Source organism: Malaya genurostris, chromosome 2 (assembly GCF_030247185.1).
Source record: "Malaya genurostris strain Urasoe2022 chromosome 2, Malgen_1.1, whole genome shotgun sequence".
Lineage (NCBI taxonomy): Eukaryota > Metazoa > Arthropoda > Insecta > Diptera > Culicidae > Malaya > Malaya genurostris.
The window spans coordinates 146,658,306-146,669,888 of NC_080571.1; the positions used below are offsets into that span (position 1 = coordinate 146,658,306).

General features: G+C 36.7%; 1 protein-coding gene across 4 annotated transcripts in view; it reads left to right on the forward strand.

The window, feature by feature from the left end:
• Positions 1–11,583, forward strand: part of LOC131431865 (uncharacterized) — a 339,850-nt gene that overhangs the window by 107,067 nt on the left and 221,200 nt on the right. For 2 of the 4 annotated variants that reach the window (XM_058597779.1, XM_058597783.1), the window contains exon 2: positions 5,834–5,869. The exons of 1 other annotated variant lie outside the window; for it this stretch is intronic. In XM_058597779.1, the coding sequence (XP_058453762.1) occupies positions 5,834–5,869 (36 nt within the window). The remainder of the gene's footprint in view (positions 1–5,833; positions 5,870–11,583) is intronic. One more of the 4 variants, XM_058597780.1, reaches the window with a different exon arrangement.

The following is an 11,583-nucleotide window of genomic DNA, read 5'->3' on the forward strand; positions in this document are numbered from 1 at the left end:
TAGCGATAATTGAGGGGCACTTTGTTTGTGGCTCGTCTTGTCATCCATTGCCGCATCGGTGGTATCGTTGTTGTTTTCCGTTTTTCTTCGTTTTCCTCGTAATTCGCAGTCTTGGGCTCGCTGTTAGTTTCTGTAGACTCGCCTTGTTTTATATTAATTGCGGTTGCTGATTGGTTTGATGGTGAAACAGGAGTACTGCGCTCACTAGTTTCCGTTGATGGGCGGTTGTCCTTGTTTTTGTTTGAAGATATCCTTTTTCGCAGTTTCAGTGCAAGGCTTGCCATAGTGTGCAAGTTGTTCACAAAACTAACATGTATCCAGTTGATTTTCATACGTAATCAGCGTATAAGCGGATGTATCCCGTCTTGATCACAAATGATGTAAGATGGAATTTTCATTACGTAGCATACGTACCACTCGCACGCCATTCCGGATACCCAGAAAAACAATCCGCCATACTTCTCTTTCGATGGAAAGAACTTCACCGTACTGCGACATACTTTCCCGAACGAACTGATCGCTGGTCTGCGGGGGAAGGTCATGCACGCGTTCTTCTATGGCATTTTCCACCAAGTACACAGGGATTTTATATTTAATATTATCATGATCAACACTGTGTACCCCTTTATTAACCGAAGTAAAAGCAATTACATCTCTTTCACGTTCGAACATAATACACACAGAGACGCCTTGTTGAATTGAGTCTCACTTACATCATTAACGTTTAGATGCAATCGTTCCTTAAGCAAGATTTCAATTTCGGTTGCTGCTGATCTAACTTTGCATCGCTTGAAATCAATACAAAATGAATTTGATCTTGTAGGCCAAGTTTCAGGCTTTGTTAAATCGTATTCGCCCACTTCGTACACTCTATTGTTCAATGCACTGTATTGTCTTTGTTTCTATCGTCTCGACCGTAAGTAATTTTTGACTGTGTCGGATGAGATGCAAGCACGAACTGAAGTTATGGTTATATTTTTTGTCAAAGTAAACCATGAACAATTTGGGATAGAATCAAATTACGCGGTATATATTTGTAAATAAATTCTTAAAAGCAACTATTAGCATTAAAAGAACGGTTTGGCAGCTACTGATTCATTTGATGCGGGTGCGACCAATTAATGTTGTTTCTAATAAAGATAGGTCAATAGGTTTCTCGTCAAAACATTTATTTTTCGTTAAAGGCCAATGTTTCGAAGGTTATACCTTCGTCTTCAGGACAGTCGTTTTGCCCTGAAGATGAAGGTATAAGCTTCGAAACGTTGGCTTTTAACGAAAATTAAATATTTTGACGAGAAACCAATTGATAAAAAAGCTAACTTTACATTTGAAGATTTATGTCTACGTTTTGCATTTCTCATATATAAAGGTTATGCAATCGCTGGGAAATCCAATTTTACAACCGAGGCCCGGGGAACCGAGTGCATATACCATTCGACTTAGTTCATCGAGATCACAAAATGTATGTGTGTACGTGACAAATAATGTCACTCAATTTTCTCAGAGATGGCTGAACCGATTTTCATAAACTTAGAAAAGGTATTAGAAAGGTCTTATAGCTTCATACGATTTTAATTAATTACATTTGGAATCGACTTCCGGTTCCGGAATTACAAGTAAACATGTGCAAATTTATTGAAAAATGCGCACTCATGTTTCTCGGAACTTTCTTAACCAATTTTTACAAACTAAGCAACAAATAGAAGATCGTGGAATCCATTATAAAGTCCACGAGAAAATGATCCAAATCCGACTTCCGGTTCCGGTATTACAGTGAGATTAGTGAAAATTTTCAATTTCATAAGTATTTTTCCTCAAGCGATGGCGAGGTTCACATTTATATAAAACTTACTGTTAAATTCATCTAGTTGGCAGATCTTGTTAGTTAGGGAATATATAAAACTACTTTGGGACTACTAGTCTCCGGCTTCCACTTCCGAAAGCACCGATAATAGTGAAGAATAGAGCTCAATACGATTGCTCAGCAACGGTTAAGCCGATTTTCACGAATCATGGTTCAAACTAAAGATTTAACTGTCTTCAAATATGCTGTGTAATTTCTTCCTGATCCGACTTCCGGTTCCGAAATTATAGGGCGATGAGTGTCAAATCATTCAAATCGTCATGACGATGCATGAGTTCATGACGTCAATAACGATGCAGAACTAGTACGCGACGGTTCATGCTGCTTTGCTCCGTTCGTAGCGTGCTTTGTTCAATTTTGTATACCGTGCAGGGTTGCCACATTAAAATGTATAAGTAAAGGTGAAGGTAAATGTAAATTTTCTATTTTTTGCTTTTCTCATATAGAAAGGTTATGCAATCACTGTGAAAACCGACTTTTGAACCGAGGCCCGGAGGGCCGAGTGTCATATACCATTCGACTCAGTTCGTCGAGTACGCAAAATGTCTGTGTGTGTGTGTATGTGTGTGTGTTTGTGTATGTGCGTATGTGTGTATGTAACGTTTTTATGCACTAACTTTTCTCGGAGATGGCTGAACCGATTTTCACAAACTTAGATTCAAATGAAAGGTCTTGTGGTCCCATACAAAATTCCTGAATATTACTTGGACTTCCGGTTCCGGAATTATGGGGTAAAATGTGCAAAAAATTGTGAAAATAAGTGCACTAACTTTTCTCAGAGATGGCTAAACCGATTTTCACAAACTTAGATTCAAATGAAAGGTCTTGTGGTCGCATACAAAATTCCTGAATATTATTTGGTTCCGACTTCCGGTTCCGGAATTATGGGGTAAAATGTGCAAAAAATTGTGAAAATAAGTGCACTAACTTTTCTCAGAGATGGATAAACCCATTTTCACAAACTTAGATTCAAATGAAAGGTCTTGAGGTGCCATACAAAATTTCTGAATATTATTTGGATCCGACTTCCTGTGGCTAAAGTGTGTTGAAAATTGTATACCATCACTGAAAATGGGGAAAAACCTTGAAAAAAATTCTAAATCGACCTTAAATCTTTTCCAATTGATAGTTTTTATAAGTAGGCGGTCAAACAAACCGATTTCGGTTATTCTTTCAAGAATCGCAGAGAATTATTTTGAAGAATACCACAGTATTATATATGATAGTATAATTGATATGAGAAAGGCATCATTACTCCACTAGGTGGATTAAAACAGGTTTTTTTCAATTTGTACCTACTTGTTAGTGTTATAACGATGCTTTTCTAGAAAAGTACATTTATTGCCTTTCTCATATAGAAAGTCTATGCAATCTCTTGAAAAATTGGCCCAGTGGGCTAAGTGTTCTATATCATTCGACACAGATCAACAAGCTGAGCAATGTATTTGTCTGTCCAATAATTTGCTTTAGTTTCTTTGCTTTAGTTAGGTCCGAACGAGCGGTAGCGAGGTCGGACAGCACACGAATCATATCGATGTGGCGAAGCCGCATTAGATATTTTTATTCAGTAAACGGAAAATACCACATACATTTGCTTGGTAGATACCTATGGACTTGCTTTGATGATTAGTGGGTAATAGTCAACAAGTTTCTTTGGGAACTCCGTTCTGAGGTTCATGAATCAATCCATATTCAAGAAGTACAATTGTAGGTCAACAAAACGTGCGTTGACGTTATCCTCTTTAATTTGTCTTTATTTTAATACGATTCTCATTACGATTTTAAGACAATTGCAGGAATCGGCGAAATGACCCTTTCGGCGAAATGGCTTTCGGTGAAGTGGCCCATTCGGCGAAATGACATTCGGCGAAACGGCTTTCGGCGAAATGGCTTTCGGCGACATGACTCTGATCCACATCGACATTGCTAATGGCTACAAACTGGACAAGATCCGCGCCGTTACACGGTGCAAGTCAGTACGCTATCTTAGGAACAATCACTCTTCTCGCTCTACAATGTCAGCATCTGACTTAAGACCGCTTTTGACAACACCGTGAATGATAACGTCACACGATGCAAGAGGGCAAATGGTGCTGATTCTTAATCTGTAAAATAAGGGAGCCCTGTTGGGGTGCATTCGATCAGTAGTAGTAGTAGTCTTCTCTTACACAGGACATCCTACTCACTGTGTGATCGCCTTCGTATTTGTATGTCGCTACAATCTGTGCGTGAATGCGACACTTGAGTTTTCCTTGCGACTGATCTCGTGACGCCAACCTCGACTTCCGTAATTGTGTGATTTCTTTGAAGCCTTTGTGAATTAGTGACCATCGTTCGAGATGAATACCAGCTCTAAATTACCTGATTCACCCTTCCACTCTAACGCGTGATGATGTCAAATGTGGCTGTGTAATAATGAGCACCTATGGGACCGATTCTTATTCCTCGCTCACTCCGGATCTTTGACGGTAGCCGATAACTTCCCTCTCGCAGTGGCCAAATATTGAATTCCTCACTGTTCTTCCTCACTGTTAATTCCTTGGCAGTTCGTGACATTGGAGTGCTCTCCGTGTTGAATAAAAAACCAATAAGTGTGATAAGCGTAGCATGCGTCAAACCAAATTTGTTCGTTGCGCTGAGCAATATGTAAATTTTGTGAAGAAGTACTTTTGACACTTCAGACCAGTGCTATCGTCGCGTTCTTGTTCACAGTGGTGCGTTGTTCTTCGCGTCGCTTTGTGGTTGATTGTTCACATTTGCAGAGGATTCAAATTGATGGTTGATGCAATATTTGAGCTGGCTGTTTCTATACCAATTTAATATTACAAATTTTTCTTATGAATCGTAGCGTTGATGGCATGTTTTCTTTAATCCTAATAAATAAATCGTAACAAGCGTCGTAAAGTAAAATAAAGTAAAGTAAAGATAGTATGATTGAACACCAGCAGTGCGCAACTAGTGTGAATAATACAATGCATATTGACGATTCATGTCGATTACATTCATATCGACAGAAACACAACATAACATCGAATAATAGTTTTGAAGAAATTCCGCTAGCTACATCGAGATATGATTTTGAAGAAATACCATCAGCAGCTTCACTCTTCTCAGCATCCTTCCTACACAGTGATCTAACGGATGATTTGAGGAATCAAAATGTGGAGATATTTAATAAATGTATTTCTGGAATTAATGTATCCCCTATAGCATTTAAAAACCTCAGATCAGACAATTATCATCAAGAAAAGTTTTTGAAAATCGTCGAAGGCATCAGGAAACAACTATTCGACCATCCACCACAAAATGAATCTGAAGAATTTCAGACAGTGAAAGCTAAGGCTGCCGCATTCGACGAAATCATTGATAAATTAAAGGCGAATTTTACACTCCTAATTTCACCGAAATTGTGGTGACGATGGAGGAATTTAATGTGGATAAATACACGGTCTCACTGATAAAAGAAATGGTTAAAGTGCAAGGAGTATTGGCCGTTCCTAACAAAAAATGTGGCCGCCCATTGGATCCCGATATAAAAAAATGAAGTACTGAAGTTGTTTAATGACGATGATATAAGTAGAACTACGTCAGGACACCGAGGTTACGTTTCTATCAGCACTAATAGTGGGCGTTCTACCAGTTCAGAAACGGCTTTTGCTTTCAAGTCTACGTCAAATTTCATTCAATACAATTGCGGCGTTGAGGTCTGAGGACAGAGGGTCGCGTGTTGAGTTTTAAATCGACCACATGGCTTGCTCAATTCTCTTTTGCGCATCGTATTTCTCTTGTACTCTCTCGTATAGGGTAAAGGGGCTCCAGCACATTTTATTATTTTGATGAGAAATTTTATCACATAAATCTATCGTATGGGTTTTCAACTTTCACAAAGATTGAATGCGAAACATATACAATGAAACGTTTGTATGTTTGACAGCCTTGTGCCAATTTTATTTCTCTCTCCTTTTTCAGAATGCTATCAGGAAATCAAAGCGAAAAAAAGTACGGGTATGTAATATCAGAGACATAACTGGATGTCGTGAATAGGAATAAAGCTGACACGATTTATTTACACTTTCGAATTCAAATTGATAGTTTATCCAATGTGTGAATTGCGAAACTTTCCCCCTTTTCATTACTAAAATTTTTAATGATTTTTGACGTCGATTATCTCATTTCGGATTTGCAAATTTCATTGAAAGAAACTATAAACGTGCTGTACAGGAATCATTTCTGCCTTTTAGAAGGACCAAATTGTGGTATTCTCTACGATATTTAGCACAGTTCGGAACATTTTTCTCCAACGATTTTCGCACAGCGAAACGTGCACATAGCAAATCAAATTATTTTGGATTTTCACTAAACTGATGATTTCTACCTTCGATTTGCAAAGAAGTAATCTTAGTCGTTCTTTAGATAACATTTAGAGCCATTAGAACGGCTGATTTTATATAATGTTGTCAACTTTTCGTTTCTTGTTTTCTTTCTCTCTAATGCAAACCATCAGCAGCTGAATCAATCGTTGTTGCTTAAATTGAAATTAGCTTTGCGTACAAACCGACACATCCGCTCGCAGTGCCAAATGATGCGAAACAGGTTTAATGCGTCTTCTCTCCTTGACGACCGGAAGGCAAATGAGAACTACGACCTGAGCGTTTGAGGTTTTCAACCACGCAGAACGTGCGCTCTCCGATGCCTCTGTTTGAATGCGTCAACTCGCCCCGACGTCTACTTTCATCCTACACACAAGAAGAAATGATCGAATTTCGACCACGATTCCCCTTTTATAACGTTCAGTTGAAGATATGTGCCTGACTACCTTAAAATCGTCATCCTTGCGCGAAAAACCCATGCAAAAGTTAAGAGTTTTCCACGTTGTTTTAAAATTTTGAGGAAACTCAATTTTTGAGTTGTTTGTAGTTATCTCACACTGTTCAAAATATTATCCTAAATTCCTTATCATATTTTTGATGAAACAGTGAAAGAATTATGTTGCTGCCTTTAATACAAGTCGAGATATTCACGATTAAGTTCTGCCTATTCTTCCATTTGGCTATTTTGAAAAGTCGCCCCATAGTAAAGTAAGTCGTATTCACGACAAAATATGACGGATGCATTGAAACTGACTTTGTTTCACAGAAAACTACAAGACTTTATTTTTATCGCGATAACATATATGTTTTTATGTACTAATCGCATCTAAACTAAATTATCTAGACTTTGTCACGGTAGATTTATGATACAAGCGTTCAAAGCCAAGAAATTCGATGAACAAGTAGAGCTATGCATTTCCGAGCGTTCCAATTGTCAGCAGTTCTTCAGTCAGATAAAAATACAACATGGCCGCTAAACTTAATGAATCATTCTGAAAATTTCACAGAATATTCTGAATCTAATTTCAAAGACATTGTCAGGTGGGTTGTTCTATATTCTACACCGTTTCTAAGAAAATTTAATTTGAAACGTGAAAATAGCAAAAAAACTACCACTTTATGGTACTGTCCTCAGCCCCAAACCATTGTAAATTTCTCAATACTTCAGCATGTCATAATATATGAAAATTTTGACTTAATACTTCACAGCCTCAAGCAATATTCCTTTCAAGTTGATTGTTAAGCGCCTTTGGAAAACTTACTGTGTAATTCTACGGTAAGAACAAAGGATTGTTATCCCCGGGAATGCAAGAAATGCCCCACCTCTTCAATTCTTGAGGAAAGCTTCTTAGAGGAACTTGAGCAGAAGTTTGTGATTGAGATCTCTTATATTTATGATATTTATCAACAAACAAAAATGATTCAAGGTACACAAAAATATCATTGCTTCATTCCAGTAACAGAAAATACGATTGCTGTGAAATTATTTTCCACAGATACAGAAATGAGCTATAATATTATATATAAATCTGTAAAACACAAAGCTTGATGGTAAGTTAAAGTTAAGGGTTATTCTTGTTAAGATATTCAAAATATGAAAACTGTAATTATTGTTGATGCCGATGAGAAAAATCATTCTTAATACACCTAGTTGTGTGATAATGCCTTTCTCTTTTTTCATAACAGCCTCATGAAAATATATTTCATACTTTTATTAAATAATTTCGGATACTAATTTTGACACCAATTGATGCAGATTGACTCGAGTAATTCACAAAGTCACGTTCCAGTGTTTATGTCACACAGTCGGCATCATTTTTCCAACCTAGTGTTTGACATTTGCGTTGCCTATTTGTATGAGAAAAGCGATGCTAATCTAAGAAACCATTCTTAATCCACCTAGTGGTGTGATAGTGCCTTTCTCTTCTTTCATAACAGTTTTGACACCAATTAATTGAACATTAAATTTCCGAATATCGAAAAAAAAATTGATGCTAAAAGTCTTAAAATTGCATGAAACATCGAGATTTAGTATTATCTAAAAAAAATTTTTTTAATCGACTTTCTGGGACTGGGAAAAAATATAAAAAATCTCGACGTTTCATGCAATTTTAAGATTTTTGGCATCAAAAAAAATTTTCGATTTCGGAAATTTCATGTTAAATCAATTGATGTAAAAATTAGTATCCACATGGTGCTTTTTAGAGATCGAAAATTTTCAAACTTTAACCGTTGGGCAGCACCCTTAACCCATATCCGATTTAGCTCAAATTTAGAATGAGAACTTTTTTCGAGGTGTTTAAACTTTTGAACAAATAGCGTTTTACGAAATTAGAGGTGATCCCAAAAGAATATCACCATTATATACATCACAGCGTTAAAAAATAACGTGTTTTGTCTGTTACGTCACTTTTACCATTATATCTCTGGAACCAAAAGTATTTGATCTTCGAAATTGATCAATGGGCTGAAATAGCTTTCAAACGGGCCCAAACTTGTTAAAATCGGTTAAGCCATCTCCGATAAACATGCGCGGTAAAAAACAACACATTTTGTTGATTTACGTTTTTATTTCATAATATCTCCGAATCCAGAAGTCACAGCCATTTGATATACGAACTTGATTAATGACCCGAAAGTAGCTTTCAAACGAGCCTAAGTTTGTTAAAATCGATTCAGCCGTCTCTGAGAAAATTGAGCGGTAAAAATATCTTCGAAAAGTACACACACACACCTGTATGGGGACCTTTTTCGCAGTGCTCAAACTTTTGAGTACCATCGTCTTAAGAAATTATGGCGGATCCCAAAATATTCGCACCCTTATATACATTAGAGAGGTACAAAACAAAGTTTTTTGTCGGTTACGTCACTCATGCCATCATATCTCCAGAACCAGAAGTCGCAGTCAATTGATCTTCGAACTTGATCAAATGCTCAATAGTAGCTTTCAAACGAACATAAGTTTGCTAAAATCTATTTAGCCATCTCTGAGAAAATTGAGCGCGTAAAATACAACGCGTTTTGTCGGTAACGTCACTTATACAATCATATTTCCGGAACCAAAAGTCACAGCCATTTGATCTTTGAATTTGATCTATGGCACGACACACGGAAAGACCGAAATCAGCATTTTGGCGAAAACATTAGTTGATTTTCTGATTTTAGTTAGTTATTTTTTGAGACAACTAAAAAAAATCTTACTTTTGCTAATTTAGATTTTTTATTTCTGATTTCCTTAATAATAATAAAGTATTTGTTGAAATGGCTATTTTTTTAGTTGAATTCACCAATTCAACGTGTTGTCATTTCTTAGCTTAGGCACACGTAATTTCCATTCAACTAATTTTTTAGTTGAATTAGAGAAATAAAACGTTATTTTCAACCAACATAAATGGTTGAATTTTCTTCTGCAATTTGTAGCTATGTGGCGCACTGTCACCGAAAAAAACGATAACACCGTAATGATTACTAGCCACTAGATGGCATACTACTGTCGAAAAGAATTTTTCAGTCGCGGTTGTCTTTTCTATATTAGCAGGTATAAATACGATGTTGTATTGGAGCAAGACATGAACGAAACATAAAGTTCTTTTTGAAAATTTTTCTTCTAAATCGCTGCCTTCTTCATTCGACTTCGTGAAATCGACTCTCTCACTGAAAACTTTGAGCACTCGGAAAACAAAAACCGAATACAAGTAATACACTGGACGGCGTAGCCCGGAAGTTTGAAAGATACAAAAAACATCATTTGACATATACAATTAGAGTGCAACATTCAAAACTCACTTCACTGTTCCACGTTAAAACATTATTTCACACAATCGCTTCAAATGCGCACAAATTCTGAATAAATAAACTTTCCATTAAGAGTTTACGTCATTTTTATACGGTACACGGAGAAAGAATAAAAGAGAATAATCCATTGGATTCGCATCTGGTGAATTCGAGAGCCATTGTGTGGACGTGATGAAGTTCGGAACGTTGTTTTTCAGCCATTCTTGGTTCACTCGAGTTTTGTGAGACGGTGCCGAGTCCTGCTGAAACGTCCATGGTCTGCCACCAAAATGTTTGTCTGCCCACGGCTTCAAAGCAACCTCCAGAATACTTTCCCGATAATATGTCGCATTTACCTTGACGCCAGGCTCGATGAAAACGATTGAAGAGCGCTCATCTGCGGTTACAGCGGCCCAAACCATTATCTGTTGCGGGTGCTGCCTCCTGGTGGCCAATCGATGACTCAAATTCTCGTATGAACGGTCGGTCAAGTAAACCCTATCGTTTTGAGAGTTTACGAATTGCTCAATTGGAAAAATTTTCTCGTCAGAAAATACAATGTTCGGAAATTGACCGCTTTCGGCCAAACGAAGCAACTCCTTCGCCCTCTCAAGTCATCAAGTCAAGGCAAAAGGTGGTCATATCGAGCAAAAGTGAATTGATTCTGAATTTTGGATTATTTTTACACATTTTGTACTTTGAATTAAGTAAAAGTACTTTTCCAAACTGAAGTTATGGCCTTTTTAATTGGTTACACTTCGAGTGCCGGACCCTGTATGGATATTACGATATATCATGCATGCGAAAAACATCAAAACAATTTGCGAGCAGTTTCAACAAGACTGTCCTATTTAGCTTTTTAATTGATTGTTTTGCTTTGACACTTCTCATGGGTTTTTGGCTTATAAACTTGTTAATTAAACCAATTTTATTTTGTGTTCTTTGTGCTGTCCTTCAGTAATGATGGTGATAGATAAATAGAAACAAATTTTCTGATTTTATTAACAAATTAGTTGTCAATGAGAAGTTCGTGTTGGATTGAAATATTGCTGGTTTTTGTCCAGGATATTCGCCAACTAAACAAATTCTCTAAAAATAAGAGTTTTTTTTCCAGAAAAGTAAATTCTCAATTTTAACTAATTTTATAGTTTTTATAGGTTTTCCAGCAATTCTAATACCTTTCTATAGAGAAAGGAGAAAACCCTTCTTTGTCCACTTAGTGGAATTTTCATAGATCTTGAAAAATCACCATACATGAAATTTCAGAAATCGAAAAAAAAATTTGATGATAAAAGTCTTATAATTGCATGAAACGTCGAGATTTGATGTCATCTGGAAAAATGTTGTTTTTTAAATCGACTTTCTGTGACTTCGAAAAAATATCATCATATTTTTTGAAATTTTTTTTTTTGAGGTAACACTAAATCTCGACGTTTCATGCAATTTTAAGATTTTTCACATAAAAAAAAATCCTCCGATTTCGGAAATTTCATGTATGGTGCTTTGTCAAGATCTAAAATTTTCAAACTCTAACCGCTGGGCAGCACCCATTACCCATGCTCAAAATTGTGCTCA